The 26,775-nt window shown below is 44.9% G+C and overlaps 1 protein-coding gene across 2 annotated transcripts; it reads right to left on the reverse strand.

Annotated features, from left to right (window-relative positions):
• Nucleotides 1-465: 465 nt before the first annotated feature.
• Nucleotides 466-25,134, reverse strand: LOC140206943 (uncharacterized). Of its 2 annotated transcripts, none has more exons than XM_072275242.1 (3): nt 25,052-25,134; nt 17,303-17,470; nt 466-3,571 (listed from the first exon to the last, which is right to left on the reverse strand). In XM_072275242.1, the coding sequence occupies exon 3, from the start codon at nt 3,162-3,164 to the stop codon at nt 1,959-1,961; it is 1,206 nt and encodes a 401-aa protein (XP_072131343.1). In that variant the 5' UTR covers nt 3,165-3,571; nt 17,303-17,470; nt 25,052-25,134; the 3' UTR covers nt 466-1,958. The 2 variants fall into 2 exon arrangements, with proteins under 2 accessions (XP_072131343.1, XP_072131344.1); XM_072275243.1 differs by lacking the exon at nt 25,052-25,134 and adding an exon at nt 20,397-20,462.
• Between the last annotated feature and the right edge of the window lie 1,641 nt (nt 25,135-26,775).

A 26,775-nucleotide genomic window follows, 5' to 3' on the forward strand; every position in this document is an offset into this window, starting at 1 on the left:
ACCATGATCAAAACGCTTAATTATGTCTAATTTTACCTAAGTATAACACCCTTACGAGCTCTTTCAGGCTTTTCCAATACCTTAGAACTCATCTCGCTAACGGCTGCTCAATGCAACGTATTTAAGCAATGCCAGCGAGAATGCCGTTCCGAATCCGGAGGGAGAGCGGCCGCTCGGGGCGCACGCTGCCTTTTATGGCTCGCTGATTTTTTCGTGTACTGATTTTTCTGTAACAGTGAAAACACCGTCTGTTAGCGAAAACAGGGAGCTAATGTAGGTCTTTTGTAACAGTGAGGTTTCATAAAGTGAACGTTTGAAAAGTGGGGTACACCTGTACAGGACAGGATGGTTAACAAAAGGAAAAAAAAAACAAAAGTAAATGAAGTACAAACAAACAAGGCAGTAAGTGCAGAAAATGCCAAGAAAAACCAGAAACAATCCAACACATTTCAGAATCCTGCAGCAGTTTAACTCAATGTGTTAACTTACAAAGGTACAATCAAGTGGCAAATATCATTCACCAAAATCTTGCTTTAAAATTCAAACTCATGAATGCCCTCCATCACTTCATAAAGGCACCATAAATTCAAGCCTGATCCAGTTTTATAGTCAAAATCTTACAAATTATTTGGTAATCAATACATTATTACAGATAGGATAATCCATAATAACCATCTGGATATAATATTACAGGATAAACAAGCAGGAACAACTCCCTCAATAAATAAAACCATTCCCAACACACATACTCCTCGACCAGTGGAGCACCTCACCACAGGCATTGTTTGTGTCATCAGATAGACAACCAAAAGATTTTCTCTGTCAATCAGTTTCCAAATGTTGCTACTCTGTCATTCGTTGCCATGCCCCGCTGCTGATTCCCTTCTCCTCGACTTCTTCAGTCTGCAGAAAGTTCAACGGAATCCTCTTCACCCACAGAGTGGTGACTGTTTTGAACTCATCACCACAGGGAGAGTGAGAGATGAACAACAGGGGAGGATTGAAAAGGACTGTTGTGGAACTGAATCACTGGCAGGGTCCAGCCGGCCTGAGTTGACTCTCTACTGTACACTAGCTGTGTTATAAATTCACTAAGTACCATAGACAGAGTTTAAAATAGAACTGATTTATTTGTCTCTTATCCAGAATATTAAACTCCAGTCCCATTAAAGGTGAATAGGCTGCAGAAGAAACTCCTCCCATGCCCAGTGACCAGGGTGCAGAACTGGGTGTGGTGAGCAGCAGCAATAATTGCAGAGTTCAGCACCGACAGTCACTCTCGAAATTGCAATCAGCAACGGTGATGGACAAATATCCAGCATGCAGCTTATTGAAACTTTCTCCCCAGTGTGAACCCGGTAGTGCGTCACAAGCTGTAAGGTTTCACAGCTAATGTAACGATCTCTCTGTAACGTTTCACTGCTGAGGTAATGGTTTCTCTGTAGCAGCAATGTTTAGGTTACAACTAGAGATAACAGGGTTTTGGAGTACAGGGTTATCCAATGACAGAAGTGTTCTTTCTTGTGAGTCTGGAAGAGAGATTTTCATGGTCTTTTGTCAGGGAGAGATGAGAAGACACGAATGGAGAGAGTGGGCCCTTTTATCTTTTTTTGTTTACTTCACTAACCACATAGTCAAAGTAAGAATTATAAAGCTCAATCACTTAATCACATATTGTTTACTGTTTGTTATTTTGGGGTACTGATTTGTAACAGGGAACACATCACACAGCATCCACCAAAACAAGATTTCTTAAGTTTGGCCAGGCTGAGGGACTATCAGCCCCTATATTAAGCAGCTAGCCGAAGCGGGGGTTATATAAGGTTAGATGACTAAGTGAATCGCTTCCCACAGTCAGAGCAGGTGAACGGCCTCTCCCCAGTGTGAACTCAATGATACACATTTGGTTGATTTGGCTAGGAGAATCTCCTCCCAAAGTCTGAGCAGGAGATCGGCCTCTATCCAGTGTGAACTCGCTGATGTCTCTGTAGTTGACATGACCGAGTGAATCCCTTCCCACATACTGAGCAGGTGAACGGCCTCTCCCCAGTGTGAACTCGCTGATGTACCTTCAGATGAGATGACATAGTAAATCCCTTCCCACAGTCTGAGCAGGTGAACGGCCTCTCCCCAGTATGAAATCGCTGATGTATCTTCAGTTGAGATGACAAAATGAATCCCTTCCCACAGTCTGAGCAGGTGAATGGCCATTCCCCTGTGTGGGCTGACTGGTGTGTCACGAGGTGAGATGACCGATTGAATCCCTTGCCACAGACTGAGCAGGTGAACTGCCACTTCCCAGTGTGAACTGACTGGTGTCTCTGTAGGGAGGATAATTCAGTGAATCCTTTCCCACAGACTGAGCAGGTGAATGGCCACGCCCCGGTATGAACTAACTGGTGTCTTAGTAGGTGAGGTGACAAAGTGAATGTCTTCCCACAGACTGAGCAAGTGAACGGCCTCTCTCCAGTGTGAACGTGCTGATGTACCTTCAGTTGAGATGAGGAAGTAAATCCCTTTCCGCAGTCTAAGCAAGTGAATGGCCTCTCTCCAGTGTGAAGTCTCTGATGTACCTTCAATTTAGATGACCGCGTGAATCCCTTTCCACAGTCTGAGCAGGTGAACGGCCGCTCCCTAGTGTGAACTCGCTGATGTACCTTCAGTTTAGATGCTGAAATGAATCCCTTCCCACAGTCTGAGCAGGTGAACGGCCACTCCCCGGTGTGAACTCTCTGGTGTCCCATTAGGTCAGATGACTGAGTGTAACTCTTCCCACAGTCTGAGCAGGTGAACGGCCTCTCCCCTGTATGAACTCGCTGATGTACCTTCAGTTTAGATGACGAAATGAATCCCTTCCCACAGTCTGAGCAGGTGAATGGCCACTCTCTGGTGTGAACTGACTGGTGTCTCAGCAGTTGAAATGACAAACTGAATCCCTTCCCACAGTCTGAGCAGGTGAACGGCCTCTCCCCAGTGTGAACTCGCTGATGTACCTTCAGTTGAGATGACGAACTGAATCCCTTCCCACAGTCTGAGCAGGTGAATGGCCTCTCCCCAGTGTGAACTCGCTGATGTACCTTCAGTTTAGAAGAGTAAGTGAATCCCTTCCCACAGTCCGCGCAGGTGAACAGCCGATCCCCAGTGTGAACTCGTTGGTGAGCCATTAGGTCAGATAACCAAGTGAATCCTTCCCCACAAATTCAGCAGATGACCCGCCTCTGCCCAGTGTGAACTGACTGGTGCATCCACAGGTGGGAAGACCGATTGAATCCCTTCTCACCCACAGAACAGGTGAATGGCCTTGCCCAGTGTGAAATTGCTGATGCACCTTCAGTTGAGATGACCGAGTGAATCCATTCCTGCTGTCTGAGCAGATGAATGGGTTCACCCCTGTGTAAAATGACGGGCGTGCCAGTTGGTCAGATGATCAAGTGAATCCCTCCCCACAGTCTGAGCAGGAAGGATGATCGAATGAATCCCTTGCTCCACTTCTTAAATATCTGGACAGAGACAGCAAAACTGGCGTGTTGTGTTCAAGATTCCCGTAGACAAATTCCTCGTCGTTTTTAACCTGTAAAAAGATTTACAAAATCCATCAATAGGTGAAGGACAACATTTCAGATGAGATCACTTGAGTTGTCAAGGTGTGATCTGGCATCACACTGTTACAGTGAATTTCAACCCAATTTGGAGAGAGAAATCATCTTCTAACTGGGCACAGTGCTGGTATATGGAATGACCATCAAATTCTCTGATGCTCTTTCTGTCTCTATGAGAATGGGGCATTTCTGCCATCTCCAGTCTGTGACCTGGCTCAGTTTGACTCTCTCCATTGGTATTATTCCCTGTTCCCACTGAGCTGCATGGGTGCCTGGCCCCACAGTAACTGAAACACTCTCACACAAATAGCCTTTGTTGACGTACAGCTGGGATTTTCTTTTATGTTCTGTTAATTTAAAGTGCCACAGTTTTAACACCATGTAAATGACTCCGACTCAGATGTATGGTTGGTCTGCACAGCTGTTAAAAGGAATTAGAGTGAATATTAGTATTATTTTAGGTTCTTGTCACAGTCATAGAAAAGTCCAACACAGAAAGAGACCCTTCGGCCTATCAAGTTTGTGCTGAACTATTTAAACTTTCTACTCACATATCCCTACCATCCAGGTACCTACATAAACCTCTTAAATGATGAAATTGAGCTTGCATTCACCAATTGTACGGGCTGTTCATTCCACATGCGGATGTTCGTCTGTGTGAAGAAGTTTCCCATCATGTTCCCCTTAAAATTTCACCTTTCACACTTAATCCATGGCCTCTGGTTGTAGTCTCATCCAATCTCAGTGGAAAAAGCCAGCTTGCATTTACCCCATCTATAATCCTCATAATTTTGGTACACCTCCATCAAACCTCCCCTCAATCATTTATATTCCAAGGAACAAATATCAGCAACAAACATCTTGTTCTGGATGCTTTTGAGGGGGATGACCTGACAGGGGATGCCCATGGTGACCGGGGTCTCTGGCACTGAGCTTGGCGCTGTTGTGCAGGAGAGAAAGAGGGAGAAGAGAAATGCAGTAGTCGTAGGGGATTCCATAGTCAGGGGAACAGACAGGAGATTCTGTGAGCCTGATAGAGATACCCGCATGGTGCGTTGCCTCCCAGGTGCCAGGGTACGGGATGTCTCGGATTGGGTCCTGAATATTCTGAAGGGGGAGGGTGAGCAGCCAGTAGTCTTGGTACATGTTGGTACCAATGACATAGATAGGACAAAGGAGGAGGTCCTGAAGAGAGATTTCCAGGAGTTAGGAAGGAAGCTGAGAAGCAGGACCTTCAGGGTAGTAATCTCGGGATTGCTACCTGTGCCACGAGCTAGCGAGGGCAAGAATAGTAGGATCAGGCAGATGAATGCGTGGCTGAGAGACTGGTGCAGGGGGCAGGGCTTCAGATTCTTGGATCACTGGGATCTCTTCTGGGGGAAGTATGACCTGTTCAAAAAGGACAGGTTACACCTGAACCCGAAGGGGACCAATATCCTGGTGGGAAAGTTTAACAGAGCTGTCAGGGAGGGTTTAAACTAATTTGGCAGGGGGATGGGAACCGGAATGACAGAGCGGAGGAAGGGGAAAACAGAAATAAATCTAAGATAGTGAGCAGTAAAGATGTCAGGAAAGACAGGCAGGTGATGGAGCAAATTTGTAGCCATTGGGATGAGTTGCAGTGCAATAAAGTTGCAGTGAAATCAAAGCAAAAAGTATCAAATACTGGTCTTAAGGTGTTGTACTTAAATGCACGCAGCATAAGGAACAAGGTGGATGATCTTGTCGTACAGGTACAGATTGGCAGGTATGATATTGTGGCCATCACTGAGACGTGGCTAAAGGATGCATGTCTCTGGGAGCTGAACGTCCAAGGATACACGGTGTATCGGAAGGATAGGAAGGTAGGCAAAGGGGGAGGCGTGGCTTTATTGGTAAGAAATGATATTAAATCATTAGAGAGAGGTGATATAGGATCGGAAGGTGCAGAGTCTTTATGGGTTGAGCTAAGAAATCGCAGGGGTAAAAGGACCCTGATGGCAGTTATTTATAGGCCTCCAAACAGCTGCAGGGATGTGGACTACAAATTACAACTGGAAATAGAAAAGGCTTGTCAGAAGGGCAGTGTTATGATAATTGTGGGGGATTTTAACATGCGAGTGGATTGGGAAAATCAGGTCAGCACTGGATCTCAAGAGAGAGAATTTGTACAATGTCTGCGAGATGGCTTCTTAGAAGAGCTTGTTGTTCAGCCCACTAGGGGATCGGCTGTACTGGATTGGGTATTGTGTAATGAACCGAAGGTGATTAGAGAGATTGAGGTGAAGGAACCCTTAGGAGACAGTGATCATAACATGATTGAGTTCACTGTGAAATTTGAAAAAGAGAAGCCAAAATCTGATGTGTCGGTATTTCAGTGGAGTAAAGGAAATTACAGTGACATGAGAGAGGAACTGGCCAAAGTTGACTGGAAAGGGACACTGGCGGGAAAGACAGCAGAGCAGCAGTGGCTGGAGTTTATGCGAGAAGTGAGGAAGGTGCAAGACAGGTATATTCCAAAAAAGAAGAAATTTTCGACTGGTAAAAGGATGCAACTATGGTTGTCAAGAGAAGTCAAAGCCAAAGTTAAAGCAAAGGAGAGGGCATACAAGGAAGCAAAAATTAGTGGGAAGACAAAGGATTGGGAAGATTTTAAAACCTTACAAAAGGAAACCAAGAAGGTCATTAAGAGGGAAAAGATTAACTATGAAAGGAAGCTAGCAAATAATATCAAAGAGGATATTAAAAGCTTTTTTAAGTATATAAAGAGTAAAAGATAGGTGAGAGTACATATAGGACCGATAGAAAATAATGCTGGAGAAATTGTAATGGGAGATAAGGAGATGGCAGAGGAACTGAACGAGTATTTTGCATCTGTCTTCACTGAGGAAGACATCAGCATTATACCGGACACTCAAGGGTGGCAGGGAAGAGAAGTGTGCGCAGTCTCAATTACGACAGAGAAAGTACTCAGGAAGCTGAATAGTCTAAAGGTAGATAAATCTCCCAGACCAGATGGAATGCACCCTCGTGTTCTGAAGGAAGTAGAAACATAGAAAATAGGTGCAGGAGTAGGCCATTCAGCCCTTCGAGCCTGCACCGCCATTCAGTATGATCATGGCTGATCATCCAACTCAGAACCCTGTACCAGCCTTCCCTCCATAGCCACTGATCCCTTTAGCCACAAGGGCTATATCTAACTCTCTCTTAAATATAGCCAATGAACTGGCCTCAACTCTTTCCTGTGGCAGAGAATTCCACAGATTCACCACTCTCTGTGTGAAGAAGTTTTTCCTAATCTCTGTCCTAAAAGGCTTCCCCTTCATCTTCAAACTGTGACCCCTCGTTCTGGACTTCCCCAACATCGGGAACAATCTTCCTGCATCTCGCCTGTCCAATCCCTTCAGGATTTTATATGCTTCAATCAGATCCCCCCTCAATCTTCTAAATTCCAACGAGTATAAGCCTAGTTCATCCAGTCTTTCTTCATATGAAAGTCCTGCCATCCCAGGAATCAATCTGGTGAACCTTCTCTGTACTCCCTCTATGGCAAGGATGTCTTTCCTCAGATTAGGGGACCAAAACTGCACACAATACTCCAGGTGTGGTCTCACCAAGGCCTTGTACAACTGCAGTAGTACCTCCCTGCTCCTGTACTTGAATCCTCTTGCTATGAATGCCAGCATACCATTTGCCTTTTTCACCGCCTGCTGTACCTGCATGCCCACTTTCAATGACTGGTATATAATGACACCCAGGTCTCGTTGCACCTCCCCTTTTCCTAATCGGCTACCATTCAGATAATAATCTGTCTTCCTGTTTTTGCCACCAAAGTGGATAACTTCACATTTATCCACATTAAATTGCATCTGCCATGAATTTGCCCACTCACCTAACCTATCCAAGTCACCCTGCATCCTCTTAACATCCTCCTCACAGCTAACACCGCGCAGCTTCATGTCATCCGCAAACTTGGAGATGCTGCATTTAATTCCCTCATCCAAGTCATTAATATATATTGTAAACAACTGGGGTCCCAGCACTGAGCCTTGCGGTACCCCACTAGTCACTGCCTGCCATTCTGAAATGGTCCCGTTTATTCTCACTCTTTGCTTCCTGTCTGCCAACCAATTCTCTATCCACATCAATACCTTACCCCCAATACCGTGTGCTTTAAGTTTGCACACTAATCTCCTGTGTGGGACCTTGTCAAAAGCCTTTTGAAAATCCAAATATACCACATCCACTGGTTCTCCCCTATCCACTCTACTAGTTACATCCTCAAAAAATTCTATGAGATTCGTCAGACATGATTTTCCTTTCACAAATCCATGCTGACTTTGTCCGATGATTTCACCGCTTTCCAAATGTGCTGTTATCACATCTTTGATAACTGACTCTAGCAGTTTCCCCATCACTGATGTTAGGCTAACTGGTCTATAATTCCCTGGTTTCTCTCTCCCTCCTTTTTTAAAAAATGGGGTTACATTAGCCACCCTCCAATCCTCAGGAACTAGTCCAGAATCTAAAGCGTTTTGAAAAATTATCACTGATGCATCCACTATTTCTTAGGCTACTTCCTTAAGCACTCTGGGATGCAGAGCATCTGGCCCTGGGGATTTATCTGCCTTTAATCCCTTCAATTTACCTAACACCACTTCCCTACTAACATGTATTTCGCTCAGTTCCTCCATCTCACTGGACCCTCTGTCCCCTACTATTTCTGGAAGATTATTTATGTCCTTCTAAGTGAAGACAGAACCAAAGTAATTATTCAATTGGTCTGCCATGTCCTTGCTCCCCATAATCAATTCACCTGTTTCTGTCTGTAGGGGACCTACATTTGTCTTAACCAATCTTTTTCTTTTCACATATCTATAAAAGCTTTTACAGTGATTTTTTATGTTCCCTGCCAGTTTTCTCTCATAACCTTTTTTCCCCTTCCTAATTAAGCCCTTTGTCCTCCTCTGCTGAACTCTGAATTTCTCCCAGTCCTCAGGTGAGCCACTTTTTCTGGCTAATTTGTATGCTTCTTCTTTGGAATTGATACTATCCCTAATTTCTCTTGTCAGCCACGGGTGCACTACCTTCCTTGATTTATTCTTTTGCCAAACTGGGATGAACAATTGTTGTAGTTCATCCATGCTATCTTTAAATGCTTGCCATTGCATATCCACCGTCAATCCTTTAAGTGTCAGTTGCCAGTCTATCTTAGCTAATTCACGTCTCATACCTTCAAAGTTACCCTTCTTTAGGTTCAGAACCTTTGTTTAGCTGTGGAGATTGCGGAGGCATTAGCGATGATCTTTCAAAAGTCGATAGATTCTGGCATGGCTCCGGAGGACTGAAAGATTGCAATGTCACTCCGCTATTTAAGAAGGGGGCAAGAAAGCAAAAAGGAAATTATAGACCTGCTCGCTTGACATCGGTGGTTGGGAAGTTGTTGGAGTCGATTGTCAAGGATGAGGTTACAGAGTACCTGGAGGCATATGACAAGATAGGCAGAACTCAGCATGGATTCCTTAAAGGAAAATCCTGCCTGACACACCTTTTACAATTTTTTGAGGAAATTACCAGTAGGCTGGACAATGGAGATGCAGTGGATGTTGTATATTTGGATTTTCAGAAGGCCTTTGACAAGGTGCCACACAAGAGTCTACTTAACAAGATAAGAGCCCATGGAATTACCGGAAAGTTACATATGTGGATAGAGCGTTGGCTGATTGGCAGGAAACAGAGAGTGGGAATAAAGGGAACCTATTCTGGTTGGCTGCCGGTAACCAGTGTTGTTCCACAGGGGTCCGTGTTGGGACCGCTTCTTTTTACATTGTACATCAACGATTTGGATTATGAAACAGACGGCTTTGTGGCTAAGTTTGCTGACGATACGAAGATAGGTGGAGGGGCCAGTAGTGCTGAGGAAACGGAGAGTCTGCAGAGAGACTTGGATAGATTGGAAGAATGGGCAGAGAAGTGGCAAATGAAGTACAATGTTGGAAAGTGTATGGTTATGCACTTTGGCAGAAAAAATAAACGGGCAGACTATTATTTAAATGGGGAAAGAATTCAAAGTTCTGAGATGCAACGGGACTTGGGAGTCCTTGTACAGGATTCCCTTAAAGTTAACCTCCAGGTTGAGTCGGTGGTGAAGAAGGTGAATGCAATGTTGGCATTCATTTCTAGAGGAATAGAGTATAGGAGCAAGGATGTGATGTTGAGGCTCTATAAGGCGCTGGTGAGACCTCACTTGGAGTACTGTGGGCAGTTTTGGTCTCCTTATTTAAGAAGGAATGTGCTGACGTTGGAGAGTGTACAGAGAAGATTCACCAGAATGATTCCGGGAATGAGAGGGTTAACATATGAGGAACGTTTGTCCGCTCTTGGACTGTATTCCTAGGAGTTTAGAAGAATGAGGGGAGACCTCATAGAAACATTTTGAATGTTGAAAGGCATGGACAGAGTGGATGTGGCAAAGTTGTTTCCCATGATGGGGGAGTCTAGTACGAGAGGGCATGACTTAAGGATTGAAGGGCGCTCATTCAGAACAGAAATGCAAAGAAATTTTTTTAGTCAGAGGGTGGTGAATCTATGCAATTTGTTGCCACGGGCAGCAGTGGAGGCCAAGTCATTGGGTGTATTTAAGGCAGAGATTGATAGGTATCTGAGTAGCCAGGGCATCAAAGGTTATGGTGAGAAGGTGGGGGAGTAGAACTAAATGGGAGAATGGATCAGCTCATGATAAAATGGAGGAGCAGACTCGATGGGCCGAATGGCCAACTTCTGCTCCTTTGTCTTATGGTCTTATGGACTTATGGAATATAGTCCTGACCCGTTCATTCTTTCCTTATAACCCAATTCCTCCAGACGTGACAACATCCTCGTGAATTTTCTCTGAACTCTTTCCACTTCTTTTACATCTTTCCTGTAGGTTGGTGACTAAAACTGTACACAATACTCCAAATCAGGCCTCACCAATATCTTGTACAATGTTAATATGACATCCATCTCCTGTACTAGAATGGTTGGGGGGTGGGAATCAAATTAAAGAGGCTAGGCGTGAGGAGGTTAGTTCACTACAGGGGGATGGGAACCAGTGCAGAGAGGCAGAGGGGTGTAAAGTGAGGGTAGAAACAAAAAGTACTAAGGAGAAAAGTAAAAGTGGCAGGCCTACAAATCCAGGGCAAGCATTAAAAAGGGCTACTTTTCAGCATAATTGTATAAGGGCTAAGAGAGTTGTAAAAGAGCGCCTGAAGGCTTTGTGTGTCAATGCAAGGAGCATTCGTAATAAGGTGGATGAATTGAAAGTGCAGATTGTTATTAATGATTATGATATAGTTGGGATCACAGAGGCATGGCTCCAGGGTGACCAGGGATGGGAGCTCAACGTTCAGGGATATTCAATATTCAGGAGGGATAGACATGAAGGAAGGGGAGGTGGGGTGGCGTTGCTGGTTAAAGAAGAGATTAACGCAATAGAAAGGAAGGACATAAGCCGGGAAGATGTGGAATCGATATGGGTAGAGCTGCGTAACACTAAAGGGCAGAAGACACTGGTGGGAGTTGTGTACAGGCCACCTAACAGTAGTAGTGAGGTCGGAGATGGTATTAAACAGGAAATTAGAAATGTGTGCAATAAAGGAACAGCAGTTATAATGGGTGACTTCAATCTACATGTAGATTGGGTGAACCAAATTGGTAAAGGTGCTGAGGAAGAGGATTTCTTGGAATGTATGAGGGATGGTTTTTTGAACCAACATGTCGAGGAACCAACTAGAGAGCAGGCTATTCTGGACTGGGTTTTGAGCAATGAGGAAGGGTTAATTAGCAATCTTGTTGTGAGAGGCCCCTTGGGTAAGAGTGACCATAATATGGTGGAATTCTTCATTAAGATGGAGAGTGACATAGTTAATTCAGAAACAAAGGTTCTGAACTTAAAGAGGGGTAACTTTGAAGGTATGAGACGTGAATTAGCTAAGATAGACTGGCAAATGACACTTATAGGATTGACGGTGGATATGCAATGGCAAGCATTTAAAGGTTGCATGGATGAACTGCAACAAATGTTCATCCCAGTTTGGCAAAAGAATAAATCAAGGAAGGTAGTGCACCCATGGCTGACAAGAGAAATTAGGGATAGTATCAATTCCAAAGAAGCAGCATACAAATTAGCCAGAGAAAGTGGCTCACCTGAGGACTGGGAGAAATTCAGAGTTCAGCAGAGGAGGACAAAGGGCTTAATTAGGAAGGGGAAAAAAGATTATAAGAGAAAACTGGCAGGCAACATAAAAACGGACTGTAAAAGCTTTTATGGATATGTAAAAAGGAAAAGACTGGTAAAGACAAATGTAGGTCCCCTGCAGACAGAAACAGGTGAATTGATTATGGGGAGCAAGGACATGGCAGACCAATTGAATAATTACTTTGGTTCTCTCTTCACTAAGGAGGACATAAATAATCTTCCAGAAATAGTAGGGGACAGAGGGTCCAGTGAGATGGAGGAACTGAGCGAAATACATGTTAGTAGGGAAGTGGTGTTAGGTAAATTGAAGAGATTGAAGGCAGATAAATCCCCAGGGCCAGATGGTCTGCATCCCAGGGTGCTTAAGGAAGTAGCCCAAGAAATAGTGGATGCATTAGTGATAATTTTTCAAAACTCGTTAGATTCTGGACTAGTTCCTGAGGATTGGAGGGTGGCTAATGTAACTCCACTTTTTAAAAAAGGAGGGAGAGAGAAACCGGGGAATTATAGACCGGTTAGCCTAACGTCGGTGGTGGGGAAACTGCTGGAGTCAGTTATCAAGGATGTGATAACAGCACATTTGGAAAGCGGTGAAATGATCGGACAAAGTCAGCATGGATTTGTGAAAGGAAAATCATGTCTGACGAATCTCATAGAATTTTTTGAGGATGTAACTAGTAGAGTGGATAGGGGAGAACCAGTGGATGTGGTATATTTGGATTTTCATAAGGCTTTTGACAAGGTCCCACACAGGAGATTAGTGTGCAAACTTAAAGCACATGGTATTGGGGGTAAGGTATTGGTGTGGGTGGAGAGTTGGTTAGCAGACAGGAAGCAAAGAGTGGGAATAAACGGGACCTTTTCAGAATGGCAGGCGGTGACTAGTGGGGTACCGCAAGGCTCAGTGCTGGGACCCCAGTTGTTTACAATATATATTAATGACTTGGATGAGGGAATTAAATGCAGCATCTCCAAGTTTGCAGATGACACGAAGCTGGGTGGCAGTGTTAGCTGTGAGGAGGATGCTGAGAGGATGCAGGGTGACTTGGATAGGTTGGGTGAGTGGGCAAATTCATGGCAGATGCAATTTAATGTGGATAAATGTGAAGTTGTCCACTTTGGTGGCAAAAATAGGAAAACAGATTATTATCTGAATGGTGGCCGATTAGGAAAAGGGGAGGTGCAACGAGATCTGGGTATCATTACACACCAGTCATTGAAAGTGGGCATGCAGGTACAGCAGGCGGTGAAAAAGGCGAATGGTATGCTGGCATTTATAGCAAGAGGATTTGAGTATAGGAGCAGGGAGGTACTACTGCAGTTGTACAAGGCCTTGGTGAGACCACACCTGGAGTATTGTGTGCAGTTTTGGTCCCCTATTCTGAGGAAAGACATCCTTGCCATAGAGGGAGTACAGAGAAGGTTCACCAGATTGATTCCTGGGATGGCAGGACTTTCATATGAAGAAAGACTGGATGAACTGGGCTTGTACTCGTTGGAATTTAGAAGATTGAGGGGGGGATCTGATTGAAGCATATAAGATCCTAAAGGGATTGGACAGGCTAGATGCAGGAAGATTGTTCTCGATGTTGGGGAAGTCCAGAACGAGGGGTCACAGTTTGAGGATAGAGGGGAAGCCTTTTAGGACTGAGATTAGGAAAAACTTCTTCACACAGAGAGTGGTGAATCTGTGGAATTCTCTGCCACAGGAAAGAGTTGAGGCCAGTTCATTGGCTATATTTAAGAGGGAGTTAGATATGGCCCTTGTGGCTACAGGGGTCAGGGGGTATGGAGGGAAGGCTGAGGCGGTGTTCTGAGTTGGATGATCAGCCATGATCATAAATAATGGCGGTGCAGGCTCGAAGGGCCGAATGGCCTACTCCTGCACCTATTTTCTATGTTTCTACTCAGTACTTTGATTTGTGAAGGCCAATGTGCCAAAATCGTTATTTCCATCCTGATTTATCTCTGACGCCACTTTCAGTGAATTATGGACCTGAATTCCCAGATCCCTTTCTTCTGCAGCACTCCTCAGAGCCCTACCAGTCACTGTGTAAGACCTTGTTCCTACCAACATGCAACACTTCACACTTGTCCGCATTAAATTCCTTTTTCCGTTTCGCAACCCATTTTTTCAGCAGGTCCAGATCACACTGCAAGCCATGAGAGTATTTCTTGCTGTCCACTACACCACAAATATTGGTGTCATCCACAAATTTGCTGATCCAGTTAACCATGTTATCATCCAGATATCTGAAATAGATGACAAACAACAACAGATCCAGCACTGATCTCTGTGGCACACCACTAGTCACAGGCCTCCCGTCAGAGAGGCAACCATCTGCTACCACACTCTGGCTTCTCCCAAAGACAGCGTCTCATTCAATTTACTATCTCATCTTGAATGCTGAGTGACTGAACCTTCTTGACCAACCTCCCATATGAGACTTTGTCAAGTGTCTTGCTAAAGTCCATGTAGACAACATCTACTGCCTTGCCTTCATCCACTTTCCTGATAACATCCTCGTGAGGCTCGATAAATTTGGTTAGACATGACCTAGCATGCACAAACCCATGCTACCTATCCTTAATCAGTCCACATCTATCTAAATAATTGTATATCTGGTTCCTGCACATACGTTCCAATAACTTTTCCCCTACTGATGTCAAGCTCACCAATGTATAAATTCTTAGTTTGTTTTCAGAGCCTTTCTTGAACAGTGGAACAACATTGGCTGTCCTCCAATCCTCCGGTACCTCACCTGTCACTGAGGATGATTTAAATATTTGTGCTTGGGCCCTGACAATTTCTGCACTTGTCTTCCGCAGGGTCCCAGGGAACAACTTGTCAGGCCCTGGTGATTTATCCACGGTAATTTTCCTTAAGACAGCAAACACCTCCACCTCTGTAATCTGTACAGGGTCCATGAAGTTGATGCTGCTTTGCCTCACTTCTATAGACCCTGTGACCATCCCCTGAGTAAATGCAGATGCAAAAATACTATTTAAAATTGCCCCCATCTATTTTGTCTCCTCATATAGATTACCATTCTGATCGTCCAGAGTGGGCATGTTTCTGTACTGACCTTCTCCATGTTTCTATGACAGAGAAGCTGGCCAAACTTGATTGGAAGGGAAACTGGTAGGAATGACAGAAACTCCAGCCATTGCTGCTCTGGGAGCAATTCCGGAGCTGAGTGATAGATACATCCCAAAGAACTGGAAGCATTGTAAAGGCAGGAGGACACAACTGTGGCTGAAATGAAAAGCCAAAGCCAACGTAGAAACCAAAGAGAGGGCAAATATTAGAATAAAAAACATTGGGACGCTTTCAGAAACAAACTGAAGACAACGAAAAAGAAATGTCAGATGAGCTCAGGGCATGGAATTATGATATTGTAGTCGCTAATGATTCTTGGTTGCACCCAACAGCCTGATGCATTCAGAGAAACAAAATAGCCAGGGCCTCAATATCTCAGGAAAGCAAAGGTTCCCTGCACCAATTACCTTTCAACTTTTAGTTTGACGGGCACATACAAGCTCTACACCCTCGAAACTTCATTTCTGAAGAACTCCCACTTACCAAGTAATCCTTTGCCAGAAACATCCTGTCCCAGTTCACACTTGTCAGATCCTTTCTGATGCCATCAAAATTGACCTTTCTCCAAGTTAGAATCTCAACTTGTGGTCCAGACCTCTCTTTTTCCATATTTATTTGGAATCTCATGGTATTATGATCACTAGATACAAAGTCTTCCCATACACTAATTTCTGTCACTAGCGCTGGATCATTTCCTGATAGCTTATTGCACACTTCTATGTCGGGAATTCTACTGGTTGAGAGCACATTTGACAAACTCTACCCCATCTAGTCCTTTTACAGTATGGAAGTCCCAGCCAATATATGGAAAGTTAAAATCACTTGGTATATCAATCTTTGTTTCTGGCATAGTCTTTGTAACTTTATTTCTCTCAATCCCTCAGACTGTTGGGGCAACCAAGTCCCAGTAATGGTAACAATATCATAATTCAATGCACTGAGCTCATCTGGCTTCCTGCATTTGATATACACAGCTCAGCACATTCGAAGCACCATGCTCAATCTTTTGATTGCTGACTTTGAAGTTTGACCAACATCTGACTGGTGTCAAGAAAACAACCACTTCCTCGATGTCACAGGAACAAAGAAGCTGGTTGTGGATTACGGAAGGAATGGAGACAGGCTAACCCCTATTGACATCAATGGATCTGGAATTGAGAGGGTGAACAGCTTTAAGTTCCTTGGCATACACATCTTCAAGGATCTCACACGGTCTGTACCGGCTGTGTGGGGAAAAAGGCACAACAGTGCCACTTTCACCTCAGACGATTGAAGGAGTTTGGAATGTGCCCCCAAGTGCGAAGAACTTTCTACAGGGACACAATTGAGAGCATCCTGACTGGCTGCATCACTGCCTGCTATGGGAATTGTACCTCCCTCAATCACAGGACTCTGGTGCGGACCGACTGCAAATCGCCATATAATGTCAACCCCAGCTAATGCTGGTGTTTCTCCTGTTTAAGTGGTGGTGAGGAAGGGACTGATCCCGGGGTCTGTGTAAATCGAGGGCCGATTGCATTGGGAAAGGGCTGGGACCGAGCCGGACAGTTGGGGGCTCCGGGCTCTCCAGCCTTGCATCCCTGGTTTTAGTTTTGTACCTGAGTCAGGTTTGCAGGATCATTTTGTTGTGGGTCCCCAAGCTGGGAGGGTGGATGGGGATGAAGCGGACCTGTCTGTGTGTCGGTGTGGGGCGAATGGTAAGAAGGGTGTGGGGCCACTGTGGGTTATCGGATGCAACATGACCTGGGTGGATGGGCATGGGGTAAATTAAGTTGTCAAAGAGGGTGGATCTGGTCCACTGGGTCAGACAGCTCAGCTCGCCTGGCCCTTCAGGAGGCCACAGTTCTCTTCATCTTAATTACTGACAAAACTTCCTGTTAACATTGACCTTGTCACAGATCCCCAGGGTCTGCAAACAGATGATTGGTAGGAAGCAGAGGGTTATGATGAGAGGCTGTTTCTTGGACTCGAGTCCCATGCTTAGTGTTGTTCCCTGGGGTTACGCCCGTTGCTACTTGTCATCTACGTCAATAATTTGGTTGATAGAGTACAGGGTATGGGTAGAGAGTTTGCAGCAAGTTCAACAATTACTTTTTTCAAAGATGGTCAGTATAAACACTCCCCTCTCTTTCACTCAGAGCTGACCAAAATCTACTTCAGAGGATGCAAGATCTTGAACTGAGTAATCAGTGAGGGAACTGGAGTGGTTTTAAAGGGCTGGGCTGCTGACAGCACATTACCAGACCTGGAGTGATTGCAACTGGGTCTGACAGAGGCATAAATGGTTCATCTGGGCACATTCAGTCTCACTCCAACTATTTCTTACCTTCCTTTGTACAGGTATGCAATGTCTAAAGGACCAGTGTTTGAGTAAATGAGACTCACCAAACTTTCTCCTGACTGAATCACTGGATTCTCCGAGTCAGATGGGTTCTCTCCAGTTGATGCTCTCAATCCTCGGGCTGGTTCACTTGTTGCTGTTCCCTCGTCTTCAGTCGTAGTTTGCTTCCAGTTGGGGTTTTTCTTCCAATAAATCTCTCACTGCAGGTCTAACTTTAACATGAAAGATAATGAAGCACATTAACAATAAAAAGGGAAACCAAAAATTTCTGCTTAATGTTCCCTCACAGCCTAGTATCGGAGAGTGAAGACATTACCAGTGTTATTCGAACCCAAAGGATTGGGTAAAGTTAATATTCAGCCATTTGGGAGTGATCGAACTTTTTGTATCTTCTTTTGGGAAACTGTGGCATGCACGTTCGAGTTAAACCCCTGCAAGGTCGGGAAAGTTTGTGCAGTGACCACCCTCCAGCCAAAAGGTCAGTTTCTTTAAGACACTTTATTTCTTTGTGATTTTGTCTGACAAGGCATCTCTCTGCTGTGGTTGACAGATTTGTCATTTCTTCGAAGGAATTGTTGTTTCGGGGAAGTCTCTCCCTAATGATTGTATAAATCACTTGGACTTTTGAATTTACTGCTTTAAGACTGTGCTTCAATGAGAACTGATTCTAAGTTTGACTGTTTGTTAGATATTGCCGCATAACTGCTAACTTCCAGTTATGTTCGTCGTTTGTTTACTTTTCTATGTTTTTGAGCAGAGGTTAATAAATTTTGTTGTTTGTTTATAAAGCCTGACTCATTTTCATATCTATTGCTGCTGGTTCATAACAATACTGTACATAAAGCTGATTATTCCTGAAATTATTCTTATAAACCTTGTTATCAACAACGGTACTGAACACATTCCCAGGAATAACAAATCGGTACCAGAATAATTTATAGAGAAAAGTTGTGCTTTCTTTACTGTTCTACTATCACAAAACGAGCCATTTCCATTCCCAGATTAAAACAGGTCCATTTCAGGAAATATCAACCATTCCAGGGTGAATGTAATGAAAAGACACTGGAATTTCCAGAAACACACAGCTGGTGAGGAATAGGTGTGGGGAGAGGAACAAACTTTACAATTCAGGTTAATAACGTTTCGTCAGAATGACTTCAAGCATTTTCATTTTTTAGTGCAGATCTCCAGCAATTTCAGATTCTGCTTGATTTCCCCACCGAGTGACAGACAAGTGACAGTGGAGGGGGGGGCGGTGTGGGTGGGATTTCCAAATACAGTTTGAACACCAAACTCAAGGGTCCAGTTCTACTGTTGTAAACACGGAACAGCCCATTTACTCACAGCTTCTCCCTGTGAGGATGGAATGGGAACTCATCCTCTCCTCAGATTAGCAGTCAGTGCTTCCAAAGGAACGCCAGAAACAAGCATCTGATCCCAGAACAGAAATACTCGCTCAGCACCTCATAAGCCCAAGCAGCTCGATTCCCGGGTCCATTTTACCTGGATCAAAAACTGTGATATCCCAGGACCCAACCTCACAGAGTCACACAGCTGAATCTGCCACTCACCGACCCTGAGAGTCTCACACATCGTCCCCACATCTCACACTGGGTAGTGCAATCCGGGATTTCCCCACAACCAATGTCCAGCTGCTCGAAATTTCTGCTTCATTGCAGAAGGACGACCATCCAGCCCCATCTGTAGAAGCACTAACCAAAGTCAAAACCAAAACACCAACAGTTCCATATGCCTGGAATGTAGATCACAGGATTATAGCCCAAGCACCAACTCTCCCAGTACTCTTTGCTGCCAGTAAAATGCTACAGTGTGTCAGCCAGTCACAGTTCACAACTAGCACCTCCACACCAATGCACAACAGAACTGGAACCTGATGACCCTCTGGCATTCCAGCTAACAAAAACTGATTCTGGAAATAACTCAGTGAGGCCAAAAGTGTAAATGAACACTTCACAATGAAGACAAGGTTAGAAGAAAGATTGCTGATATATAACATTGAGGAGGTGGGATACAGGGTTGGCCGAGGTTGCCCAGATGGTTGGTATACATCACTGAAGTGGGGTTAGGAAAGTGGGCAGAGGTTGAACAAGATGGGCAGGAATGAGCAGATGGAACCAGGTGGGAGAAGGGATCAAGGACAATCACTGATGATCCTCCAACAATACACAGATATTGAATTAATCACACATACTACTGTATAAAAGATCCTAAAATGACAAAGTTAGAATAAACAATAAGAATTTTGGCATATGCTCTTTGACCCTCACCAAATTTTTATCAACACACCATAGAAAGTTTCCCACCCGGACTCTTCACACTTTGTATGGTAACTACTCTGCCTGTGACTGCGAGGAACTGCAGGGACCTTTGGATACAGATCAGCACATCACAGAAACCATTCTCCTCCCTGGACTTCCCAGTCCCTCAGTAAAGCAGGCAGTGAAATCAAACATCCCCACAGCCTGGGACGTTCTCCTTTCTCACCCACCCCAGTCGGGGAGAAGACACAACAGCCATAAAGCTCAAGGACAAATGAGAGGAGCCTCAGGAAGCCAGGCGAGTTAGGGGAAGTTAACGGGACTCAGGGGCCAACATCAGATTTCCCCAACACAACATGGAGGAAGCATTACCACCAATCCAGGGACTGTGGGCACACACCACATGATCTTGTGTCACAAAGCAGAGGGCAGGGCAGATCTGAGGCACACAGCCTCACGTGAGCTGTTGGCGGGACTCCCATTTCAATTCTGCGGAAATAGACAGCCTGGGCTCCTGGTTTGGATTGTTCAATGCAGATTAAGTGAAGTCGACACATTTCTGACGAGCCCAGATAACTGGGTACTAAATGAGTAATTGGCCCTCAGTTCAGGGTTCACGGCCAACATTAGATCCACTTCAGCACCACCCAGCCGGAGACTGTGAGCATGCGCGAAGAGCTTGTTATATCTGCAGTTAAATGCCAGGGGCAAATGGGATCATGTGACTGGTGGGGTCTCCCATCACCCCAGGCAGAGCACTCCAGCTACCCACTATTCATGTGGAAAGAAACAAACTTGCCGCTCACATCTCTTCTCGCCTTAAATGTGTTAGACATTTCAACCTCCGGGAAAAACATACCATCTGTCTATTCCACTCGTAATGTTATAAACGTCCATCCAGTCTCACCCCAGCCTGCGCCGCCCTGGAGAAAACAACACAAGTTTGTCCAACCTCTCGTTATAGCTCATGCCCTCTAATCTAGACAATATCCTGGCAAACCTCTTTTACACTCTCTACTATTATTCTGACATTTCACATTCTTAAAATAAAGTACTGATCCTAACTGACATAAGACTGGGAATGTTTTCTTGGATTAAATGTCAGGAATTGTGTAAAACTGAGTATTTGGCTATGGTGTATGTAAACTTCTGACTTCAACAGTAGCCATTAATATGAAAAAGAAAATTTGCTAGCATATCAAACAGAAAAAATGGCAAATTTTCTGTTCTCATTGATCAATCAACAAGCCTGAGCATTAAGACCACCCGAATAGTTTATTTGAAACGTGATAAGGAAGGTGATCCCCATTTTATGTTTTTAGATCTAATTGAACTGCCTGATCAGAAAGGTGCAACTATTGTTAAGCATCTTCTGAATTGTCTCAAGAACCATGGGTTTGATGACTCTTACTTGAAACAGAACCTTGTAGCATTTGCTAGTGATCGGGAGAACATAATGCCTGGTGTCAAATCTGGTGTTGCTACAATTCTCAAGGAACATTACCTTGATGTGACAAATTGGCACGGTCTTAATAACATATTAGAACTTGCAGTAGGTGATTCAGTGAGAGAAGTTCACGGAATAAATCATTTTCAATCATTTATGGACAAATTATATTCTGTTTACAGTAGATCACCTCTAAATCAAAAGGAACTGTCTGAATGTGCCTCTCAACTGGAACAACAAATTTGCAAAATAGGCCGTGTTCTGGGCACCAGGTGTGTGGCTAGCTCATTTCGAACAGTTTCAGCAGTGTGACAAAATTATGAAGCACTGTGTTTTCACTTTGAAAAAGCAATGAAGAATGAAACAGGATCTGTGAGTGACAGAAAAACCTATGAAGGTCTGTTGGAAAGATTCTTCAGGACAGTTTCTATTGGACTGAGCTCTAACGTATGACACGTTGCATGAACTTGGTTTACTGTCAGAGTGTTTACAGAAACACACTACTACGACTGTTTATGCAGACAAACTGACCCAATGGATCAGAAGATCACTGCATGGACTGAAAGACCAACCTGGTACAAAAACTCTAGAAGCTCAAGAGGCAGTTGAAAAGGGGAAGTTTGGAGAAATTACCTTAACAAGCAACAACAAAATTGTCTCCATTAATTATCGACAGTTTCTTACTCGTCTTATAAACAGTTTGTAGCACCTTATGTTCACGGCAACATCTTTGAAAGGTTCTCAAACTTCTAAACCTCAAAGTATGTATTAATTCCCAGCCAAATGAAATGTGTGTCCTTGATAAAGATAACTGGCCTGCTGAAATACTGCTTAATATTTTTTTTTCAAGGCAAGTCGTATCTTTTTGTCATTTCAACCATAAACTGGGGGTACAGTACACAGTAAAAACGAGACAATGTTTCTCCAGGACCCTGGTGCTACATAAAACAACACAAAACTACACTAGACTATGTGAGACTGCACAAGGCTACCCTAGACTACGTAAAAACATTAAAAAACTGCACTAGACTACAGCCCTGCACAGGACAACATAAAGTGTGCAAAAACAGTGCAGGGCAGTACAATAATTTATAAACAAGACAATAGGCACAGTAGCGGACAAATAACAATATAATAATAAATGATGTGAATGTCAGTCTAGACTCTGGGTATTGAGGAGTCTGATGGCTTGGGGGAAGAAGCTGTTACGCAGTCTTGTCGTGTGAGCCCGGATGCTTCGGTACTTTCTGTCTGATGGAGAATGATGGAGAAGCTGCAATATCATCTCTCTGTAAGAGATTTAAGCTTTCTTCTTCCTCTGTAATAAATGCCTTCAGAGATTATGTGGAGGATCGTGGACGCCGCATCCCCCAAGATTTACGTCCATTACTGAGCTGTTCACAAGTTATTCCTATTAGTACTGCTGAGTGTGAGAGAGGATTCAGTCACATCAACTTGATAATAACAACAACACACTCAAGGACTCTCATAGATCATGTATCATCACTTATGTTTGTTAAACTACACAGACCTCCTCTAGTTCAGTGGAATCCTGAGCCGTATGTCACAACATGGCTGCAGTACCACAGATCAGATCAGCAGATGATACCAGGACAAGAGTTGCTTCAGACCCCCGAACACATATTACGCCCGACTCTTTGTGGAAATTATTGTGAAACTTCTCATTGGTGGTGTTTGGTAAGTAGGTAATTACTTTTAAATTGGTAAAATACATGATTAGTGCCTTTTTCTTTACTCGCTTGATAATTGTATTTTACGATAAATTAGTGAGTGCAACTCAGTAATACTTTGTCATATTATTAAATTATTATATGTTTTATTGTACCAGTTACACACTGAAATGTACTGATAGGCTATACTATTGTTAATGTTTTAACTATCACTATATTTCTGTGTAGCTCTGGAATTGATATATTTCTTTCATCTTGGTTTACCATTATACCAGCGCCAAAGAAGAAGAATGTGGGCTGCCTTAAGGACTATTGCCCGGTAGCACTTACATCGACAGTGATGAAATGCTTTGGGAGGTTGGTTATGACTGAAATGAACTCCCGCCTCAGCAAGGACCTGGACCCACTGCAATTTGCCTGTCGTCACAATAGGTCAACGGCAGATGCAATCTCCATGGCTCTTCACACGGTTTTAGACCACCTGGACAACACAAGCAGCTATGTCAGGCTGCTGTTCATCGACTACAGCTCCGCATTTAATACCATCATTCCCACTATCCTAATTGAGAAGTTGCAGAACCTGGGCCTCTGTAATTGTATTCTCATCTTCCTAACCAGAAGAACATAGTCTGTGCAGATTGGTAATAACATATCCTCTTCGCTGACGATCAACACTGGCGCACCTCAGGGGTGTGTGCTTAGCCCACCGCTCTACTCTCTGGATACACATGACTGTGTGGCTGGGCACAGCTCAAACACCATTTACAAATTTACCCACAATACAACCATTGTTGGTCGAATCTCAGGTGGTGACGAGGGGGCGTACAGGAGTGAGATATGCCAGCTAGTGGAATGGTGCCACAGCAACAACCTGGCACTCAATGTCAGTAAGACGAAAGAGCTGATTGTGGACTTCAGGAAGAGTAAGACGGGGGAACACGTACCTATCATCATAGAGTGATCATAAGTGGAGAGAGTGAGTAGCTTTAAATTCCTGGGCATCAAGATCCCTGAGGATCTAACCTGGTCCCAGCATATTGAAGTTGCTGGTGAACGCAGCAGGCCTGGCAGCATCTCTAGGACGAGGTACAGTTGACGTTTCAGGCCGAGACCCTTCGTCAGGACTCGGCCTGAAACGTCGACTGTACCTCTTCCTAGAGATACTGCCTGGTCTGCTGCATTCACCAGCAACTTTGATGTGTGTTGCTTGAATTTCCAGCATCTGCAGAATTCCTGTTGGTTGTCCCAGCATATTGACGTAGTCATAAAGAAGGTAAGATAGCAGCTATACTTAATTAGGAGTTTGAAGCGATTTGACATGACAACAAACAAGCTCAAAATCTTCTATAGCTGCACTGTGGGGAGCATTCGGACAGGCTGCATCACTGTCTGGTACGGAGGGGCTACTGCACAGAACCGTGAGGAGCTGCAGAAGGTTGTAAATCCAGTCAGCTCCATCTTGGGTACTAGCCTACAAAGTATCCAGGACATGTTCAGGGAGCGGTGTCTCAGAAAGGCAGCGTCCATTATTAAGGGCCTCCAGCACCCAGGGCATGCCCTTTTCTCACTGTTACCATCAGGTAGGAGACACAGAAGCCTGAAGGCACACACTCAGCGATTCAGGAACAGCTTCTTCCCTTCTGCCATCCGATTCCTGAATGGACTTTGAAAGCTTTGGACACTACCTCACTTTTTAATAACATCATTTCTGTTTTTACACATTTTTAACAATCTATTCATTATGCATAATGATTTAGTTTTCTATTTATTTATTATCTATGCCAGAATATGTATTTATGTACGGCATTCAACTGCTGTTGCTGTCGAACAAATTTCACGTCAATTGCCTGTGATAATAAATCTGATTTTGACATAATAAGATATATATATATATACCACACTCAATTTGTTTACCTATTCATTACTCGAATGGGGCAAGGAGGTTGTCCAGTACATGAAATCAGCAGGTACACAAACTGGGTGTGACATATATACAGAGAGGATCTAGGAAATGGCAAGGATTTTGTCAGCTCCGGCACCTAAAACAATTAGCACTGCACCCCTGCTGAAAGGACATCCCACTTTCTAACAACCGCCCCCTTTCAGGCCTAGGGTCCCACATCTTTCCGACCACTCACCCCACACCCACAGTCCACCCGTAACCTCTACCCACACACAGACAGATCCCCTTCACCCCAAACCCCCTCCCAGCCTGGGAACCACAACTGACTGATCCCACAGCCCGGGCTCGGGCGCAAAGCTAAAACCGGGGCTGCGGGACCGGACAGCCCGGAGCCTGCAGCCGTCCGGCAGAACTCGGTCCCGGCCCTTTCCAACTGCAGCAAACCCCCGATTTACACAAACTCCATTACTCACCTCCCCGACAGCAGAACCGCCGGCGACAACTGTGCTGGGCACCGGGCCGACGTTCAGCAGGATATTCGCCGCAGCACCACCCGTGGACGGAGGTCTGCACATCGCCCCCGGTGGTCGGAGGTCAATGCAGCGCCACCGGTGGCCGGAGGTCCATGCAGCGCCACCAGTGGCCGGAGGTCAATGCAGCGCCTCCAGTGGCCGGAGGTCCGTGCAGCGCCTCCAGTGGCCGGAGGCGGGAGGGACAACGGAGAGGTAAATCACAAACACGACAAAGTCTGCAGATGCTGGAAATCCAGAGCAACACCAACAAAATGCTGGCGGAACTCAGCAGGCCGGGCAGCAACTATCGAAAAGAGTTAACAGTCGACGTTTCCAGTTGAACTGAGGACTGAGATGGAATGAGGGACATATCTGAATAAAATCGGTGCGGGCGAGGAAATGTCGAGCTGGAAGGTGATAGGTGAAGCCAGGTAGGTGGGAAAGCTCAAGAGCAGAAGAAAATAGAATCTAATAGGAGAGGAGAGTGGAGAATAGGAGAAAGGGATGGAGCAGTGGATCCAGAGAGAAGTGTTCAGCAGGTGAGAGGACGTGAAAAGTCAGAGAGGAAGAGAGGGAGTGGGAGGGAGAGGTGAGGGGGAGATGTGTTCGGCGGAAGGAGAAATCGATATTCATGCTGTCAGGTTGGAGGGTAACCAGACGGAATATAAGGTGCTGATCCTGGACCCTGAGGGTGGCCTCATCTTGGCAGAAGAGGAGGCGATGGGTTGACACGTCGCAACGGGAATGGGAATCGGAATGAAAATGTTTATACACCGGGAAATCCCGCTCGGAGCAGATAGTTCAAAGGTTAATTAATTATCAAAGCAGATATCCATAAACAGCTCTGAGTTTTTTTTTCTTCTCCAGTGAGCCACGGAACAAAGAACATGAAAGTCGTTCAGAGAGAAACATCAAACTCCCACCCCACCCCCGCATAAAAAGGAACGGCATCCCGATCATCAACCCCCAAAACCCACCCCTCCCACAAATGGGAACAATAACATCGATCCCCCCGAAAAAACAACCCGACCCCGCACAACTGCGGAGGAGCCGGTGTCACCGGTGTAGAGGAGCCGCATCGGGAGCAGCGGACACAACGGGCGACCCCGGAAGATTCACAGGTGAAGGGTCGCCTCACCTGGAAGGATGTTTGGACAACGGGGGGAGTTCGGCCGTCCGGCCCTTTCACTGTGACCCCCGAACTCCACATCAAATCCGTACAAACGAATCTGGGTGAACTTTAATGACCAATAAATATAATTCCTCTCTTTGATCAGCTGTCTGAATGATCCCCTGACTCTGAGAGGAAGGGGTGTCTATGGTCCACATTGTCAGGGTGTTGAGTTTACCAGGAGACAGAGACTGCAGGGACGGGAGGTTTTCTGGTCACTAATACACTGTGTGTGGACCCCGCTGGCAATTCTGGTGTTGTGACCCGAATCGAGACAAACACCACGCTGCCCACTCCACCAACAACACGGCACAGCCGGACACATAACAGGGGACTTTACATCTCACAACACTGGATTCAGTGATGAAACCCGTGATTAATGTTGTTGTCCCACTGATATCATAAGAAATGTCCATTCAGGTGCTTTTAAATACGAGCGCCCCCCCACAGGTGACGTCACACAGGCTCAACGACATGCCTGACGTCACACATGGGCCCCCCACACCGGGATCTG

This window comes from Mobula birostris, chromosome 13 (genome assembly GCF_030028105.1).
Source record: "Mobula birostris isolate sMobBir1 chromosome 13, sMobBir1.hap1, whole genome shotgun sequence".
NCBI classification, from domain to species: domain Eukaryota; kingdom Metazoa; phylum Chordata; class Chondrichthyes; order Myliobatiformes; family Myliobatidae; genus Mobula; species Mobula birostris.

Bases quoted from the DNA above. Each gene is read 5' to 3' on its own strand.
- LOC140206943 (XM_072275242.1), bottom strand. From the start codon at position 3,164: ATGGCTCACCAACGAGTTCACACTGGGGATCGGCTGTTCACCTGCGCG.